This window comes from Kryptolebias marmoratus, linkage group LG20 (assembly GCF_001649575.2).
Source record: "Kryptolebias marmoratus isolate JLee-2015 linkage group LG20, ASM164957v2, whole genome shotgun sequence".
In the NCBI taxonomy this organism is placed as follows: Eukaryota; Metazoa; Chordata; class Actinopteri; order Cyprinodontiformes; family Rivulidae; genus Kryptolebias; species Kryptolebias marmoratus.
This window is the reverse complement of record NC_051449.1, coordinates 12414494-12434826: the sequence shown is the minus strand read 5'-3', so window position 1 is coordinate 12434826 and position 20333 is coordinate 12414494. Positions and strand designations below refer to the sequence as shown.

The following is a 20333-nucleotide window of genomic DNA, read 5'->3' as shown; positions in this document are numbered from 1 at the left end:
AATTGTATTTCTCAAGCTTTTTGTGCTACTTCTTGATGTTACAGTCCCTGGGGACTGCTACATCTATCACCACTGCTTTCTTATGTATCTTATCTATCACCACAATGTCCGGTTGGTTTGCCATCACCTGCTTGTCAGTCTGTATCTGGAAGTCTCACAGTATCTTAGCTCTACCATTCTCCAACACCCTTGGTCTCCCTCGTTGACTGTGGGACTTCCAGCCCATACTCGGTACAAATGATCCTGTACACTATTCCAGCCACTTGGTTATGTCATTTTCCTGCTATTATGTGCTGGACTGTCTCATGGGCATCTTTACACAGCTTGCATCTTGAGTCCTGTCTGGTATGATAGACCCCAGCCTGTGCTGCTCTTGTGCTGAGGGCCTGCTCTTGTGCTGCCATGATTAGTGTCTCTGTGCTGTCCTTCAGTCCAGCCCTTTCTAGCCACTGGTAGGATTTGTTCATATCAGCCACTTCCTCAATCTTCCTCAATATTACTCTCGTTAAAATAGAAGGCTGTGTAAATGTGTGCTTCAAACTGATCAAAAATATATCCTCCCTTGTGGGAAGTTGTTTAAACACAGTTAATCAAAAAAAAAACTCTGCCAAGGGATGCTGTATCTAATTGCTGTAAATGGTCATTGTATGAATGTGCATTCACTTTCACAAAAATATTTTACAGGGTGCTCATAATTATTTCAACCAGAAAACATTGTCTTTTAGTAGACCAGTAAAAGCCAGCGACTGTAGGTAGAAATAAAATAATAATCACCTAACAATAAAAGTGTGAGCATGGTTTATGAAGAAGAGTATTTATAGCTGCGCAATAGTGCATTAGGCACAGTGTTCCCTGGAGAGAAAGGACCCAGTTACAATTTGCAAAATGGGTGATGTGGGTATGGGAAGATCAAACAGTTCAACCTGACTCTTCTGAAAACCGCTGCATGACATTTAGGTACAAAAGAGCTAGTAGGCTGCCACACAAAATAACTTTCTATGTCTGTTTCACAAAAGCAACCTGTGAGCTGGAGAGAGCAAAGTGCTTTTAGAAAAGGCAACAATACATGAAAGCAGGGGTCAAGGAAATGTTGTAGCTTGACAGAAAATGCCCTTTGCTGGTAGGACTTCACATCACAGAGGAGCATTGTTCATAAAGGGTTGACTAAGATACATTTAACAACCACTAAGAAATACTACTGCTGAATTGTGATGGTATCCTTTCTGAGTCCATTATCATTATTGTTCCTTATGTTACGCTTTTTCTTGCTGTTGTGGTAGATAAAATTAAAATGCTGCAGAGCCACAAAGCTTTCACTTTCGAAGTATGCACAGCCATGCAGCAAATAAAAAGCAGATCACTAATGGCTTAAAGGTGCAATATGCACCTCTAGTTGTCCCTCTACAGCAGTTACATACTAAACTCAATCCCTCTACTCAAAGATTGTGTTGTTATAAACACTATTTTCTGTGTAGTGGTTGGTCCCATACAGATATGGCACTTAGCAAGATAAATAATAACTTTAAACAATTGTTTGAAGGTTTTACCTATTTGTATGAGCTGCTGAACCTAATTCTTAAGGACTAAGCCCACAAGAAAACTCTACCTTTGACCTAAAAAAGTTATTCTTGGTAATTGTTGGGGCAAAAGCCCTAATCTTTACTCCTGGAAGATCCAGTCAAGTCTAACTTAAGCTCCCAAATGAATGAGATATGTGGTATTGGACCAAGGATGTGGTTGCTTGCCTGCTTTTGGCACACAAATATAAATGCTGCTAAGTTGTCTAAAATAGGAGCTGTAACACACTGCCTGGGGCAGTGTTCTCCACTGGGAGCACATACTGTGGTGTTAATGAGCAATAAAGTAAAGAGGTCAAAGGGATAGAGGTGGTTTGGGTCTTGCATCTGGAAGTAGGAACAATGAAGGTTGTTTTGATTTCAGAACTTTTATTTCAGTGTTTGGACTTAACATGCATGCACATTACTTATTCACTTACTTTCACCTTGGTACCACAGTAAAAATCCTTTGCAAATCTATTAGGACTAGGGGTTGGAATCTCTGCTGAAAAATGACCCAGGACTCAATAGATTGGACTGAAGTGCATGCACACCCTGTTATTTTACAATGAGAAAGACTAAGAGCCAATAGGAAATAATGTTTTAATGTGTCATGAAACACTGCCCCATTCTGTGGTAATTTTATCCTTCTTTACTGATTTTGCCCAGCTAAAGACAAGCAATGCAAGGTGATTTAGGTTCCCATCCCTTCAGTGTCACAGCATACCTTGTCTTTGTCTGACTGCCTCACCCTGTGGGGACACATCTCAGCTTCAAGGAGTGATTCAAGGAAGGAGGGCAGAACTGTATCTTCTTTCAATGTATTCCAATAGAAGATGCAGTTATATATATATATATATATATATATATATATCATTAGGCAGCAAAGGCATATATATTTTGTCCCTTTTAAGAAATTTAGGGATAATGAATGTTCAGGGAAGTATTTTGTGATGAATTTAAAATTCACAAATGCGGTTCACTAATGGACATTCAAATAAGCATACCCATACTTAAATGCAGAAACACATACACACACAGATGCACATATTAACTAAATGAACTCAGTCAAAGCAGTCCGAGGAGACACCGGAATCAGCTTTGTGTATAAGGCTTAAACAACAGTTACTGACATCGCCCAAAATCAACAAAGAAAGGGCTTCAGGAAAGCAGCCAGCTAATTTATATAACAAAGTAGGGAAAAGGGACTTTGGGACAGGCATAACAACTGTTCTTAATCAAGAAAGCTAAGGCAATAGAGATGTGAAAGGACACAGAGAGGCTGAAAGAAGGTGAAGAAAGCTGTGTAGAGGAAGAGAGGCCTTCAGGGAAAAGAGAGAGGGGAAATAAGTAGACTGAAAGAAGTCTTAATTTTTAACTCTCAAACACATGGAGCCAGTATAGTGGATAGAAATGTCAAGGAGAGCAGCTAAGTATAAGAACACAACACTGACATGAAAAAAATAAACTTTTGCTTTTTAGATCACCATTTTAAAAAGAGCAGTTAATTTCCAAGAATTGAAGAGTGTAACCATTCCTTTTTATCAAACTTCTGAGTTTGATCTGCTCTAGATTTATGAGCGTCCCTTGTTTTTAAAGCCACAACAAAATAGATGTACAGATGTACTGGAAATATCACCAGTTCTGCTTACCTTCTTTGAGTCTATTCAGTTCACTTGGCCAAGATCATTCATCAGCAAACATCACATGACAGACCAGAGGCATTCATCCTGAACCACAGTCCCCTCTGCCCAAAAGGATTTGTGATTTAATTTGACTGAGTGATGCCCCGGGCCCCATTGCTGTAACAGAGGCTGCTTGGCCGGTGGAAAAGTAGAGTCCAGGGTGTGCTGTGTAACAGTGGTGACACTATTGCTGCTTCCCAACTATATATATATATATTTTAAAAGTTGGTTAGCATCTTGAGCAACAAGTAACTTGACTAGTGTAATGATTTTTCAAATTTACTTATTTTCCTTTTTTGTGGTTTTCGGAAGAAAATCTGAATATTATAAATCACATTAACTGAAAATACAGGACAACTGGAATGAAAATAAAATTAGCTTTTATTTCTTTATAAGCTGCTTTCATCAGCTCTGTCTATCTTTGCATCTTAACAAAACAGCAATAACAAGGACACAAACAATTTAAAGAAGGGCTGCTTTTTATTTTTTCATCCAGATATTGGTTCATTAAAGCATGCTTAAACCAAAAAACGAAAATAAGAGGCATAAAACTATCTTGACAAAACTGACAATTATATTCAGTTCTATTATCCCTGGATCAAAATCGTGTAAGACATTTGTGTCAACTAACTTTCCTTAAAGTATATTAAATTACACTTGCAAGTCGTGGATTCCAGATGAAATATTTTCAACCAACACCCTACACTTTCTGTTTCACCTTCAACATGTGTCTCTGCAAGCAGCTCTTGCCTGTAATCTACTCCGTCAAAATTCAACAAATTCAACTTTACTCAGAGTAAAGGTGGAAAAAAATGGCATGATTGAAAGTTGGGACTCCTTTCATTTGCTATTCTGTCAATCGTAATTCTATTGTATGCAGATAGAATATTTACTGTTCAATATAAAATAGTAAATAATTTATTCATACTTTTCAACGATTCATTTTACTAGACAGCTTAGGAGCTTCCCATATACAGTAAACAAACAGTATTCCTGTAATAAACTAAGGTTTTCAATACAATGAATTTCTGTTTTAGTCAGTCAATAACTTTGTGAGTTAAATGTCACTTGCTTAAAAATGGTTTACCGGTATTAAAACAAAAATATAAACACACAATTTATTTGCCTTGAAAAAGAAAATCAAATACTATTACTACTGTTGCCTGTCACAGCTGAAACAGATTGTAGGGGACATAATGAACGTAATTCACCATGAACAGCTTGTTTAAAGACACTGTGAACAGATTTTCACATAAATACTGTATTTTGCTAAGAGAGGAAGTTTCATATGTTTTATATGTTTGGCTGACTGTTTTGTCATCTACCTTATAATGAGATGTGTTTTCCTTAAACAGAAATAAGAAAGAAAATGCTGTTGTCATCCTTTCTTATCAGCACCAAAAGATACACACAAGCAAAACCAACACAAGATTTCACACAGCAGAACAGCAGAGAAGAAGTTATATTTTGCAAACCAAGCACTTCTTTACTTTAGAATTGTAAATAAATTGTCAGACCATCAGTGTTACTATGTAAAGTCTGACAAGCTGATGTTAGTTAAATAATTAGCTGGGTTATTTGCTTCTGTAGTGATGCTGTCAAATGTATGTTTCACCTGCTAATATGCTGACCCTTGTTGCTTAATGCAGCTGTTTGTTTCAAAACAGCTTTACCTGAAAAAGAGAGATGCTTGTTGGTTCTCTGGTAGGTAAGCCATGACTGACTGTGTTATTTACCGGATAAAATGTGCAACCACCCAATGGTATCTTTTTTTAATGAGTATAAAAGTTTAAATGAATTCTCCCTTGGCTACTGTACACAACTAAATGACAGGTTGGAACAACAGGTCTGGTTCAAACCGGTAACCCCTAACTTTGTCTCAGTATGAGGCCAGCGAGGTCATCAAGGTCTTCCTCAGTACACTGCCACCTTGATGATAAACCAACACAACCTTGCTACAGAAGTTTAATGCATTTTTTATATGTCCATGCCCTCGTCAAGACCCTGCAAAGATCATCCACATTTTGGCTGTTTTAAGGGTTGTCAGTCAGCATAAAGGAGATTTTAGTGTAAAGGTGAATGGATTTTCTCTGTAGCACAACTGACTCAATCACTATAACATGTTTTTTTTTCTTATTTCTGACAGATTGATACATTTGTAAAGCACTCCAGAGCTTGTTCTTGACGAAGGCTATATAAATGAATTAAAAACATCATTACTACTTATTACTAATGGCTTACGAGGCATGAATGTTGCGTGCAACTCTGTATAGGCAAGTAGTGAATGAAAAGATGAAAACATTATGTAAACCATGTGTGTACTTCTCAAAATGAGAAAGCAGAAACTGCGTTGTGCAGTAATGTAGCGAAACACTCATATGCATGAGCTATTATTTCTCTGATTTAAGCACTCTCTCTCTCTCTCACACACACATGCGCACACACACAGAAGCCCAAACACATATCATACATAAACACATTATATGCTTTAAAGAGATGAGTCAGTCAGCCATGCAGCAAGCTTGAGTTGGCAGAGTTCATTTGAAAGATGTAAAATATTTATGAGAGAAGACTCTGCAGGGAAGGATGACGAGAGGAAAATTGTGAGGGAGAAACTGAGAGAAAGCAATGCATGTGAAACGATGATGAGTGGACCCAAATGAAATGCCAAGCATTACAGCTGAACAGAAGAAAGGCAAATAAGTCATTGTCATTTTGATTTCATTGACATACTGTGTAGTATCTCCTCCTGAGCAGAAGGGGAGAGGAGCAGAAGCGGAAACTTTTATATTTGCTCAATAAAAAGTAAAACCTCTCAGAACAATTTTAGCTAAGTGTAACAATTTAGCAAAACATCTTAGAAATGCTCTGGTACCTGATGGAAATATGAAAGCAACAGGATGTGCTTTTATCCAAATGTTCAATAAATAACTAATTAGAGTCCATAAAGTAGATGACTAGAGAAAAGAAAAAAAAAAAGAAAGGTTACAGGAGGAGAAAAAAAACAAATAAATATGGATAATTCTGTAACAGCAAACAGGATGACAATTGGCAGTAATTACATATTTCCCCTCTAATTATGTGCTTTTTTATGCTACCCTCTTCTCTTGAGGCCTTAGTAATCTGCAGGTCATTCCGCGTCAACATTTCCAGACGGTCACTATCTCTAGATGTAAATAGCAGGGGCTGGTCAAGCTAAATAAGCAAACCACCATGAACTGCAGGGACTTTCCTTGAAAAATGATGTCACATAAAACCAGAACTTACTATCTCATTACAAAAAAATGTGCTTGCCTAGAAAGACTAAAATCCAACAGGAGTTGCGAGTTAGAGAGAATGAATTTAGAGTTAGAGAGAACCAAAACCAGAGAAGGGACATGAAAAGAGGCTGCAGTGCACAGCTAGAAGTACTCTCTGGGGTGTTCTAGTTGCTACAAGAAGCATGAAGTACCAAGGACCTCTGAAGTTTAAAGCAATTATACAGTGCCAATCTCAAAAATATACAAAATGGAGAGGCACTCATGCAAAACAGAGTTCTAAAGCCTGAAAATACTGGTCTTAATAAGCTGCTGGGGAGATAAAGAAATAACAAAAAACTCTACCGTATTTACATTCAAATGCAGAGAAAAAGAAGCTGGGAGAAGTGCAATGGAGAAAATATAATCCCTGGAAAATTACTGAGTAAAATTATTGGGATACTGCAAAACTTTATATGTGCCATAAAAACAATTATTGGCCCTGAATTTGATGAGAAATAATGCAGCTCAAGTGTGGATGACAGAGAAACTTTGACTCCTTATATTTTCTTGAAGAATTTTATTCTTAACTTCTGAAAAATGTAGACTATGTTACAATTTAGCAAAAATAAATTGCAGTGTGAAGTTCTGAAAATAATAATAAAAAAAGTAAAAGAAAAAAATACAGCAATTTTAGAGAACATCTGTAGGCACAGAGTAAATTTGTCTTTAAAAATATATGAATTCACAGCTTCTACAGGAGAAGAAAAAGGAAAAAAATATAGTCATAATGTGTCAAAGACAGAAGAGGTTTTGCTGGAAACAGAAAGTAGCATTCATGAGAAAATGATTAGACCAGAAACTAGTATGAACCCATTTATCTCAATGAGCTAAATATCTGGTAAAATTATGAATGCCAAGTAACAAAAAAGAAATAGTACTGATTGTGTGGCCTGGCAGCTACAATACATACATATATATACATGCATGTATATGCATACATATACATAACTGCCTCACACTCACAAATACAGTAATGATTGCCCTGCTGAAAAGACTGATATCTTGCTTGTTTTAATTTCTGGACAGATTGTCCTGTTTTTTTTTTAATTTTACAAAGATGCCAGCTATGGTGTTCTAAATAAAAAAAATATAACACAACAAAACACAATTGTTGCTTATCAAACTGAAGTGCAGAGGCACATTTACTTTTACGCTTGTGTGCTGTCTTTATTGCATCATGTGCACACAGTGAGGTAGAGGACACATTTCTGACAGGCACATGGTTTTATCAACTTTCTCTTTTTGTTTTGTCTTTTTATTTACAGTACAGTGTATCTTCCCCTAAATTTTAATTTCCTCTTTTTTAATATTTGCCTGAAGGCTGTCTCCCATCAGAATATCCATCTATTATGCTTTTCGTATGAGAAAAAAAAAGGACCAAGGCTAGGTGTGGCTGGGACAGACAAAAAGAAAAGTCTTCATGGTTGCTGCACATAAATACACTCACTGCCAAATTGTAAATAAAAACCCATAACAAACAGTCTGATTTGAACGGAATTTAGTAGCCATGCAGACCAGTTATATAGTTATGTTAACAAACTGATTTGCAAGGAACTGGCACATCTAAAACAGACACCAGAGGGCACAAGTTATGGCATCTCAAACTGAGTGATAGTGTTTGTTTTCAGGCAGTTGCTGGAACATTTAACAGTCAGTCAAAACTGTGAGTGAGGGTTACCACACAAAGAAGATGCTTTGTAGACACATTAGACAGCATTTCGTTTCAGCACTGATAGGGTTACACAAATAACCATACTTTGACTTAAAATGGACCTTTACCACAATTTCAATTCAGTGAACTGCAAAATGGATGCTAAAGATTACTGAGTGTTTCAAACTGGGACAACAAGAATCACTGGCTGACATAAAGGTGTCCTCCACAATCTTTGGATGTCAAAATTAAGATTACAACACTAAGAACACAGATCAAGGTTTGCAGTTTTTCTTTTTGCACTTGCACCACATAGCTTCCATATCAATTAACAGATAAAGATAATAAAAGGAAAACATTGTAGGCTGAACCCCAGCTAAATTAATCTACAGTAAATGTATGCAATAAAAATGACTTTTTTTTTGTTCCCAACTGAGAGTAAAACAAGTAACCTACATTGAATTCGGAATAAACACAAGCTAAAGAATACCCAACCTTTCTATTTGTGTGTTTGTTGCTATAGAGCCACAGCCACAGGATTACCCCTCTGGGATGTGTTTTATCCAGGACTGAAAGTCTGCACAGCTGCAGACAGTGCATCTGTGTGTGTGTGTGCGTGTTGGTTTAGGGCGTGTCACACTGTAGCATTCATACTGTGTACCCTCTCTTAAAATGGTAGTGGCCGTCTTGGTTTGGGTCAACACCATTCATCAAGCAGCAAGAGGAAAAGAGGAGAGGGAGCCGTGGCAAAGGGAAACTCATGCTGAGAGCTACTGTTCGTTCCTTGTCACTTTAAATAGCTACCTAGACTACAGAGAGCACAGCTGGAGGTGACGTGAAGCGCAACAGCCTGATGTTGCGCACATACACATTTACATACTGATAACAGGGCAAAATAAAAGTGCCAGCAATCATAAAACATGCAAAGAATCTCCAGAAAGTGGCAGAAAATTGGAGGAAAATAGTTTTATAACATTTACTGTGCATGACTCGGGAAGTCATGCTGAGTTCACACATATGTGTTGCACACAGAAATAAATTTGCTCTTATTTACTCATGGACACATTAGGTGTATGCACTCTCTCGCTTTTGCGCTCTCTCACGCACATTTACACGCACACACACGCACACACACACAAAACTAGAGATAGTAAAGCAGCATGCAGTAACAAAGTAATAATTCTCCTTTTGCCAATTTCTCAGGAGACAAAAAAGAAGTCATACACTGACACACCGCAACCCTCAAAGGACGACAACAACACACAAACACACAAACACACACACACAAGCATGTGCAGCAATCCTTATTAGAACACTGTGTTGACTTTCATTCACTGGGAATTATCTACCTAAGTCATAGCTCAAACCATAATCAATTTATGATTAACCCAAACTTGAACTCCCCAGAAAACATCCTAATGCAGTAAGGCAAACAAATAGAAATGCACATTCATGTTGCAATGAAACTGCTGCCCCCTGTAGAGCCATAAAAAAATAAAATAAATAAAATGGCCTTTGCTGTCATCTCTGTGTGCTGTTGCCCAAGGAGAGTTGTAGGTGTGAAATCTTACTCTCACATTAGAGCAAAAAAAAAAACAAAAAACAAGAGGTGCTCAAGAGAAGAAGAATGTGGAGGAGTGGCAGCAACAGGGGAAGTTCACATCAGATAACATCAGATACATGTCAAGGTTAAGAATCAAGTATCAAGTTGTATTATTCAGCACTGATTTCCTTTCTGTTTGCTAAAGAGTTGTTCTGCTCCAACATTAGTCATGGGACCTTACAATAAAAAAACTGTGAAACATTAAAAATGGTAACATAGACTAGAAAAACACATACGGTTTGTTGATGCATGTTCACACAACACCCAGAGTTCAAAGTTACTTTTTCAAAGCAACATGTCCAGACAGACTGTCTTGCAGATGTCAATGTTTCCAACATCCCTGATAATAAAAATGACTTCATGAGGAAGGATATATTTTTAAAGAGGCTATTTCCTTTAAGCAATTTTCAACATTTTTTTGTTTTATTTTTCATACTGTATAGAGCAAAGCAGAAAAGGGATGAGACAAACCAAACAGACCAAGTCAAGTCCGAGTCAAGTCAGCAGTCCTGCCCTCTATTTCTCTCTTTAGTGAACATCAAACACATGTGGTCTGTTTCATGCTTCCTGCAGCCCATTATGACTTAATGCTTCAGGAGGCTTCTTACTGACTTCAGCATTTTAACAACTTCAGCATATTCAGTTACACACACACACACACACACAGCTACATGTAAACTAGCACAACCAGGAAACCAGATGCAGGGATTGACACTCATTAAACCACAGCAGAATTATGAGCCTGCATGCTGCGATTCAAAAACAACTGTTGCTTTTGCTTTAATCTGCCTGTAGATCGAGACCTACAGAAGCACTGGGCTTTTTGCTCATCCTAACCTTCAAATAATCTTTGACTCTTATCTCCAAAGCAGTTAATGCATTTCAACCATGTGTAATTCACTGTCATTATTTATTTATTTTTTCACAGTGTAGAGCAAGGATAGCATCTATAGTCCATTCAAGGATTTTTGTTTGCATGTCATTCCTCTTCCAGTCTCATTTAATATTGTCCAACATCTGCTGAATCTGTCTAAATATTAGTAGAAAATGATTTTAATACCTTTATATGACTAAAGCTTTAAATAAAACAATATTGTGACTATGATATTTACCTAATTTCCAAAGGATATTTTATTATTTTTATTTATTTATATAATGTATAATGTATAAGTCAAGACTCTTTCCTTTTCGAATGCAGTATTTGCACCCATCTAGCTACAATAAATCCAAATTTCTCAAATATGACCTGGCAGTTCTGGAGCAAAAAGACACACGTTGCAAAACAGCAGTGTCTGTTACCAGTTGATGTAAAACCTCCAGATGGATTGAGATGCATAAATGGCCACAAATTCAGCTCAGGTCATCATACTACATATGGCCTAAATTGACTATTGCTTATTTAACATCACGTAATTCAGAATATTGTTGGACATTTAAACGCCCTCTGTATTTAGGTATCGATTAAGGTAGATAATCTCTTTTCACTCTGAAGTAAAGAAAACCTCCCACTGCATCAGAAAAAAAAAGCTATAAGCTATGGATTCCGCCAAAAGCCCTTCATTCATACTGTAACACAGCTTTAACAAGGACATGACAAAAAGACTCAGGATTGTGATCAAATGAATTGTAACAAGGTTTCTGTCCAAAATGGGCCTGAGTGTATGAATAAAACCTAAAGATACATGCATACATTATACTCAAAGATATGTTCCCAAACAAGCATTGTTATCACTTATTGACTTTGTACAAAAGTACCAAAAACTATTAGTTCAGTTAGTTTTAGATATTTATTTCACTAAAATTAGGGGCCAGTAATAGGTCTTTATTGCCTCCTTCAGGTTTTGCATGCATAACTTTCAATTAGCCCTCCTGAAGCCCTCGTAACTCAAGAGAGGAAGAGAAGCCCTTGTAACTTCGGGTCCATTTGACTCGAAGGCCACGGGAGGGTTAAACAGAAAGAATGTGTTTGTGCTGTGTTTTAATTACTCCCCAGCTCTTCTGAGAAAGAATTCTGTTAATGTCACTCTTAGACATATATTCAGAACATATCTATTTCAGCGCGGTACAAGTCTGATCTGCTGCAGACGAACAGACAGGTACAAGGTTGGCGTGTTTATTCGAAACATGATTGGCTGTTCAGATGAATCTGACATGTCCTGTTATTAAACAAATAGACAACAGTGCCATCCAAACTTTTCTCCTTCACAATTTTGCTGATGCTGATTAGATGCAACACCTAATCATAATTTTCACAGCATGTGAGCCAAACAAGTGGGAATAAAGTGCTTAAAAGTGGTTCGGCTTCTGCTCTGATTATTGTTTGAACTGCTTCTTTTATTCTGTCTTTTTTAGAATACAACAAGACATGCTTGTTAGCTCAATATGAGTTCTGATGGCAAATTGACATGTTGTTGTGAGACAACTGCAATTACAAAGGGGTTTGAAGAATTTTGTGTAGAGCTGCAGCTTCTTAGGTGACAAATAGCAAGTAACTTTGGAGATGATACTTCTTTGTCTTTGAAAACAACTGTTTTTACGTCATTAGTTTAAAACATCAAAGCTACAGCTCTGACTAAATTTAAATCTGTAAAAAGAAAGCAATAATTTCAATTACTTCACAAACATTTCCACAGCCATTAAGAACTTGACATGCTAATAATTTTTGTTGTAGTAATATAAAGAAGTGTGAGAAATCTGAATCAATGGGCATTAAAAATGTGCCAAGTTTTCTTTATGAAACCAAAACAATTGACAAAGCTTTCCCAAGAGTTTTTTTTTTTAACCAAATGATTTTAAAAAAGCACTGCGTTTCAGCAACAGAACTACTATTACGCATTTAAAATACATGACCTCAAATATGGTTTAAAACATTCCCATATTTCTCACAGTAGGTATCTGTACTGATCAGTACAAGTTTCCACCCGCAAGCCGGTTCTTAGCAACTTGTGTTCCTTAGATTTCCTAGCAGGGCTGGTGAGTAGCAATCCAGCTCTATCATTATCCAAACACTAGTTAGGGACGACACTCCAGAGCATCGTACGACACAGTTGAGTGTGTAGCAACCAGCAATCAACAACAACAAAAATACAGCATGGGAAAATCAATGCCAGAATGTTACCAGCCTTCCTGCAGATGTCTCATACAGCTCGTTTCTTTGTACAGGCCTATGTGACATTGAGGATCTAACAGTCATTGGCTGCCAGCTGCTTTCAAAGGCCGCCTGACGCCTCTCTCTTTAAGAGCTGATGAGAGAGACACACATAGAGATGAAGAATGTCATCCCCTGAAAGACAAAAAGATAAGTCATCAAGACTGTAATGATGGGGTGGGACAGGGAGGGGGCAGTGCAAGGAGGAGACAAATGAGTATCATAAAAATCAATCTTCCAGTTTTGGTAAACATTGACAAAAAGAAAAAGAAAAAACTAATAAAAGAATTTCTTTCCTAAACTGGTTGCACTCTGCAGAGTAGAATCATCATACTCATTCTAAAAGCATCCGTCAGTTTACTTTATTCCCCATGAACTTGTTTTTCATTTTTAAAGTGCTTGGCTTATAATGCTGCAATGGTCCAATAAACATTGCTTCAACACAATGATAACAAACAGCTCGCCCTAAACTCAATAGCATTCTTCTGCGTGGCTTTTCTCCAAAGAAAATTACTTAAAAACAGGAGGCTATCCAAGATGTTTTTTGAAGCATATCAGTGTGAAATCTCACTTAGTGAACATAATCAAACAAAGACTGAAAGAATGAACTGGTGATAATAAAGAGTAAAAAGAAAAAGTACTCTGAAGTAGTGCAAAATATCCTTTTCAAAGGAAAAAAGCTTTTCTGTTCCAAAACCTTAAAATTAAGAGAAGGGTATTGACTTCAGAGCATTTTTTCCTTCCATTTTCCCTTTAAGGATTACTTGCAGACCTTGTTTAAACTTTATTTGCATATTCTTCCAATATTTATTGGGCACATTTTGTTATCTTATAAAACACAGTTTATTAGGCTCCCACAGTAATTAAAATACGAATGCAGCGAACCATTTAATCGCTTGAACCTAACATGACTTTTAGAGTTAGGACTCAGTTGTCTAACATTGTCCTCCCAAACTGAATTTGTCTAATGTAGTCAGCACGTGACCTTGAATCAGGCCCCGCCAATACATTACGTTGATCAAGCACTGGTGCCACAGTAGGATATACCCTCTGCAAATGTCAGGGCTCATCCACTATCTTCAAGTGGCTCATAATTTTGCAGCATAAATTAAACCTTTCATATTTTATAAGGTGTTTATTATGCCAGTCTGCAACAAGTGATTAGCTGATGTTATTTATGCTCAAGAGCCAAGTGACAGGACCAAGTGTCGTTCTCTTCTTAGTCCTGTCAGACTACTTTATTTTCTCTTTTAGTAAGTGACACCAAATTTAAGTACTACATCATTACCTGAAACAAAAGGCACAACTGGTTTTATACAAAGACAGATTGAAGCACTTATAACAACAGAGATTTTGATTAAAGTTGGGACACCTAAAAAACTCAAGATGATGTAAATTATGAAACTGATTTATTCAAGATGGTGAGTTAGGTCAATTAGATGTGTTCTCACAGCTGTAATCTGCAATGAAAGGCATGATAACACAACATTTTATTGTTGCTCCTCTATTTTATATATTTGTAAAAGGTTCAACATGAGTAATAATTTTAAAGGATCAACAGGACATCTCTACATAAAGTATGTTGTTGTCACGATCCAACACAGCTTCATTTATGCTTCTCAACAAACACTGGTTGTAAACAGAAGGTAAAACACATCAAACAGAAAATAACTTTGCTACAGTGCAATCATACTGGAAGACCATGGACTCTTAAATTGTTATGGACGTTTCTTGCGCTTGTACCACCCAAATTAAAATGGTTCCAGACCAAGTTACATGCACAGCCTCCTCTAAAATGACAAAACTGACTCATGCCATTAAATATGTGGTGTAGTTTGTAGAATACAGTACAAAGCTCATCAGAAAACAATGTCCTGAACCTAATCAAAAATAAAACCATGCAACTCAAAAGACCCACTGCCACCGCCCCATGCCAGATACCACAAGACAGAGTTCCTGTGCCCAACCCAGCAACAGGTCAGGGACAGTTTAAAAGAAATTGAACAATACAATATCAGGCAGGTGTTTATAATTATGTTTTGTTCCAAAAGACACACCCGTCCTGGAACCATGCTCTGCTGTATGAGAACATAACAAGAAATAGAGTAACTTCTGGAGACTGGAAACAGTAAAGTGAACCTTTGTTTGACCTTTAAAATAGCTATCAAGAAAAGAAATTGTAAAGTTTTCAGTTTGAAGAACAGTGGAACACAAAATTCAAACTGCATTTTATTTAGATCAATGCGAGGATGAGGGGTTGGGTGAGTAGAGCCTCAGACACCTGTCTCGTCTGGACACATTTAGTTCCACAACAATAAAAAATACAGTAAAGTATATGTGTATGTGTGTGTTGAGATGCCTGAAAGCATTTCGTTGAATTCCAGGGGAGGCAAACATGCAATCAGCTGAACTGTAAAAGGGGCTTGTAACTGACATCAGACCAAGAATGACACATTGAGCAACATTATATCAGTGCAGCTACAGCACATGATCCAGTGAACACAGCTAAAAGAAGTTTTAGGGAGTGTCTTTAAAATCAGAAACTCATTTTTAGAGAAAGATTGACGTACTGCTAATTGAGAAAAGGTTCAGTGAGTTGCTAATCTTGCATCTGTCTTTTCGAAATGTGAGAGAATGGGAAGGGGACTTTCTGATATTTTTTGATCAGGGATCAAACAGGCAGATTATCTGTGGCATGTCTGCTCTGCCTCAAAATCTTTTCAAAGCAGTGTTTTATCTTCAGAGACAGCCGGGAGCTGCAGTTCCTCTGCTCTGCAGCAGCATGTGACTTGGAAGAAGTGTGACAACAGATTTAAGAGGTGTAAGGATAGCTGTTATCTCACATCTCTCAAACAAACTAAAATATAAGTTTGGTGTGAATAGAACACCTGCATTACTGTACTACTGCTGTCTCATTACTGAACCAACCACAAACTAACCAATGATAATGTAATCAACGATTAAAAATGAACCTTATGCCCTCAAAATTATTGTATAATTTAAAAAAAAAAAACAGATAAAGATATTTTCTAAGCCTTGGTTTAGTTTTGAACATGGTTTATTTTATGCAGTGCTTGTTAGTTTATTGTTTACTTGTGGACAAGTGTTCAGCATGAGCAGATCCTGCCAAAGACAGTTTGCAAAGCTCATCCAAGATAAATGTCAGATTACATTTACACTTAAAGTTCTGTCAGGACGATTTTCCTGTTAACTGTAAGTTTGGAAAAGGGTGTGAAGATCATAAAAATAAATGACTTGGACAATAGATGGGTTTTGAAAGAACTTACCTGATATTTCCGACTGAGGGACACCATCCAAGGGGAAATGTTTTCCCTTGTAAAATGTTCGAAAATTAGAACAACTCCGGGCTTTGCTGGACCCTTTGTCCCCACAGGCTGGTGCTGTTAAAGAGCACAGTGCCAGAGCCGCTATGATGAAGGAATCCATGACAGCTGAGTCAAGTGAAAATCCAAGGAACAAAAAAGAAGAAGAAGAAAAAAAATGAAACGGAGTAAAAACTATGGCTACTTGGTGCTGATGCGCGTCAAATATCCTCCACCTGGCTGCTCCCTTTTGCCCTCTGAGCGCGCCCGCTGAGTATCCGGCTGCTCTTTGCGCACTACTGCGCGGCACAGGAGCGAGTCCTCACAGCGCAGATGTCCCGGTCTCTTCTTCACTCCACTTCTTTGTATTTGTATTCCCCCCCCCCCCTCACTTCTCTTGCAGAGGGCTTGTCTCGATGGGTACAAATGTCGAGAGACAGAGGGAGACAGAGCGGGAGGGAGAGAGAGAGATGCGAGAATTAGGTTACAGCTGAAATAACGCTATTTTAAGTCGCATCAGAAAATAGCACTGCGCTGGTTGACGCCGTGCAGCCTGCTTGTGTTGACTCACGCCTACCGGCTTTGGCGACACGGAGGGATCTGAGTAAAGAGGTGCACGCAGACAGGCAGACACCGCAGCTCGGGCTTTTCTGAGCGATGCTGTGCCAGCGCTGCCACTCAGTGGAACGGGCGGGAGGCGGGGAGAGCAAGGGAGACAGAAAGAGGAGGAAACTCATTTTCATTCCATCCTGTCCCATGCCTGTCTTATTGTAATGTTATTTTTAAACCCGTTAGGTTTGAAAGGTGGATCTGCTTCTTATAGAACGGCCTGTCATCCCCATGCATACCTGCTGCTGGGTGCCTCATGAGGTGGTCTGAATGTGCTCTGCGCTCCATGGCAGATGGATCACCACCGGCCAGGTGTCTCCCACATGAACCCAAGGCGCGCCCTGAAGCCTCCTAACCCACCCACCGGGCTGAGAGTTTCTGTGTGAGCCGCGCATCACTCCTCAAGGTGCAATTAGTCGACCAACAAGTATGTGTTCCCTGTGCTGCTCCCAGGTTACCTGTCACCAGCTGAATGCCTTCATTATCCCTCGTTTCTGCTCATGTGCTGCTACAAGTTTAGACAGTTCACATAATCCAAAATTTACTGAAATGTGTACAGGGAAAAACATGCCATAAAACACACTTCCAAAACAGTGACTTTAATGTTTTATGTAAGAGTAACATGTTTTCTCCTTTTTTCTGGTTTATTTGATTATCATAGCTTTTAATATATTGGTATTACTCGCCACTGAATGTGATGGTTTTGCATGTCTGTATATGTGCATGCATGTGTTAGTTTGTCTGTAGCTTTAGCAAAATATCTCATGAACTGCTGAAAATATTTTAATGAAACTCTTAGAAAACAATCACTGGATGAGCATCTACAACTGAATAACTTTTGGAGTCAACTCCATTCAAAAAAGCTGCAAAAGCTAAGCAACCTTATCAAACACAAAAATGAGTATAAGCCAGCAAATCTGACAAATATTGAGCTAAAACATGATGTAGAAGGAGCTGAAAGACATTTCTAACATACACTTTCTGCAATAATTGAATGTGAAAAATCTGTTTTAAAACCTTTGCCATTATTGAAGTCAACTCTCTCTGTTAGCAAAATACCCATGAATCACTGGATGGATTTTTTATGAAACTCAAAGTACAACTGGATAACTTTTGGAGTCAACCTATTTCAAGATGGCCACTACAGCACTAACACATCTTCAAAGATCACACAATACTGCAGTTCTGTTAGATCATTAGATAGTGGTGTCATATCAACAAGTATGTTTTTCAGTGAAATTAGTGTGCAATTTTCCACCTCTTTCTTTGTCTGAAGCTAAATTAGGCACTGCTAGAAGGTGTCACACTCCTGCAGATATAACACATAAAATAAAAAGTGTAAGGCAGCTTTATGCCGCAAAAGATGCACAAACAAAAGTAAAAAGCAAAGAAAATAAGGAACAAAATTGAGAAGGACAGGACCTTGTGGGAATAAGAATCCTTTTCTGTCTTCATATTTCTAAAGACAAATATTGTTTATGAAAACATTAGGAAATGCTTGTCTATAATTTGCCTTCCCCTCATCACTGGTTCAGAGCAAACAAAGAAGACGGCATCTCACAAATCACTTACTGACAAATGGCTGCACTCGCATCCTATTATTACAGCTCTGAAATGAATGGGCATGAATTACACTTTTATTTAACAGTGTCAAGTGTCTCCCTTGTTTACCGCCTATGCATCTGTGTTTCTGGGCAAAGCTGACAGAACTCTATCACGCTTACTCTTCTAATGTTCAGAAATATGTAATTGTTGTGTTTTTGCCTGACTTTCCTACTGGAAAGGAAAATTAAGCAACATATGACACATATGGCGAGAGGTTAATGAATATTGAGGGTCTAAACCATGCAAATGATAATATGTCAGTTAAGTATGGGTTTGTGCATGTATGACCTGTGTCATAGCCAGTTCTTGTGTGAAATGTGTCTGACTGTGTTCCACATCTGGTCATAGGTCAGCCATGCTGCTGAGGAACTGATTGGCCCTCTACTGTCTGGTATGGAGATTATGTATTTACTGCTCAATAAAGCCACAGAACAGCCATGTTTTCATCAGCCAGCCTCTCATTGAAGTTTTATTGGCTGTGACCATGAAAGGCTTTCTAATGAGGAGCAGGATGCTGCATGGGGGAAGTTCAGGAGACCAGCAGAATGGTAGCAAAGAAACAGGAAAGCTTTGGGTGAGAGGCCATAAAAAAGCAAGAGTCACTTTATTGTACATGTGCAGTAATTATGAGGTGAGCATTTTCAGGGTGTGAAGAGGTTTTCCAGTGAAAATAAAACAACATATAAGTGGGAAAAAACTATACTACAGTAAACTAACTGTGTTCAAAGAAACTGCATTATAAAGTAGATTTACCAAAAGATATATTTTGTACTTTTTACATCTAAATGCAGAACCCATAAAAATACTAAATAAAAAAATAAAAATAAAAAATACGAAAATGGTTCTAACTGACATTTGTACAAAGACTAAACAGAAAATATCAATGTTAAAAATGCATTTCATAAAACTGTTAATGTTTTTTAATAAGTTGGGGAATTACCAAGTAAAGACAGGAAAAGTTGTAAAATACTGAAAAAAAGGTCTAGTATTGCTTGAAGGAAAACATATCGCCTGCTGCCTCGCATGCCAGAGTTTTAAACGAAGACCCACTAATGTTGAAAAATGATGGAATTACAGCCATTTTGCTCAAACTTTGAAAAAACCCGTATGCACACTCTCATGTGATGTTGCAATATCTTGCATGATTTGTTAGTGCTTGGAATATGTGTTAATGACTGTCAGCTACAACCGCACCACATTTTAGCTCAGTGTCTGTGAAACTGACAGAGTTATAGACATGTTTGTGTTTGCTAAGATTGCTTTGCTGTGGAAGCCATGACGAATAAGGTCGCTTCAAAATTGTTGTAGAAGTCAACCCAAAGATTATTTTCTGAAAATTTTGCCAAAATCCATTCAGTTATTTATACTGTATTTTACTAATAGTAGTACCTTAAAATACATACCTTAACACATTGTATGTTTAATAATTATGTAATTATAAAATTGTATTATTTAAAAATGTAGAAACATTTCCTCATTTAAAATAACAGTGAAAATGCCAGTTTTATCTGTGATACATTAAGTCTCAATGAATTTTAAAACCAATACAACATTAAAATTCAGGCACAACTGAACAGCAGGATTTCATTATTACGCTGAGAAACATTTTCTGTCTGGATGTGAAATAAGTTTGTCGCCATGTCAACTAATGCAAGAAGATATTTTAACCCGCAGAGGCAAACAGACGTTAAAACAAAACCCAGAAATACTGCACACCTCTTTGAATCAGAGCGCATAATTAAAAACGTGATGTAGTCTGACAAAACAAAACAAAAATTTATTTCACCTGAAAATCATAAATGTAACTATAAATACCTATAATTTAGTATTTATTACTGTTTCATGGTCCGTCTT

The 20333-nt window shown here is 37.5% G+C and overlaps 1 protein-coding gene across 1 annotated transcript in view; it reads right to left on the bottom strand.

Annotated features, from left to right (window-relative positions):
* The window catches only part of gpc1b (glypican 1b), a 55414-nt gene extending 38499 nt beyond the window's left edge, over positions 1-16915 (bottom strand). The window contains exons 1-2 of the mRNA XM_017432544.3: positions 16502-16915; positions 16230-16394 (exon numbers count right to left, since the gene is read on the bottom strand). Coding sequence (XP_017288033.1) covers positions 16230-16389 — 160 coding nt within the window. The 5' untranslated portion in view covers positions 16390-16394; positions 16502-16915. The remainder of the gene's footprint in view (positions 1-16229; positions 16395-16501) is intronic.
* Between the last annotated feature and the right edge of the window lie 3418 nt (positions 16916-20333).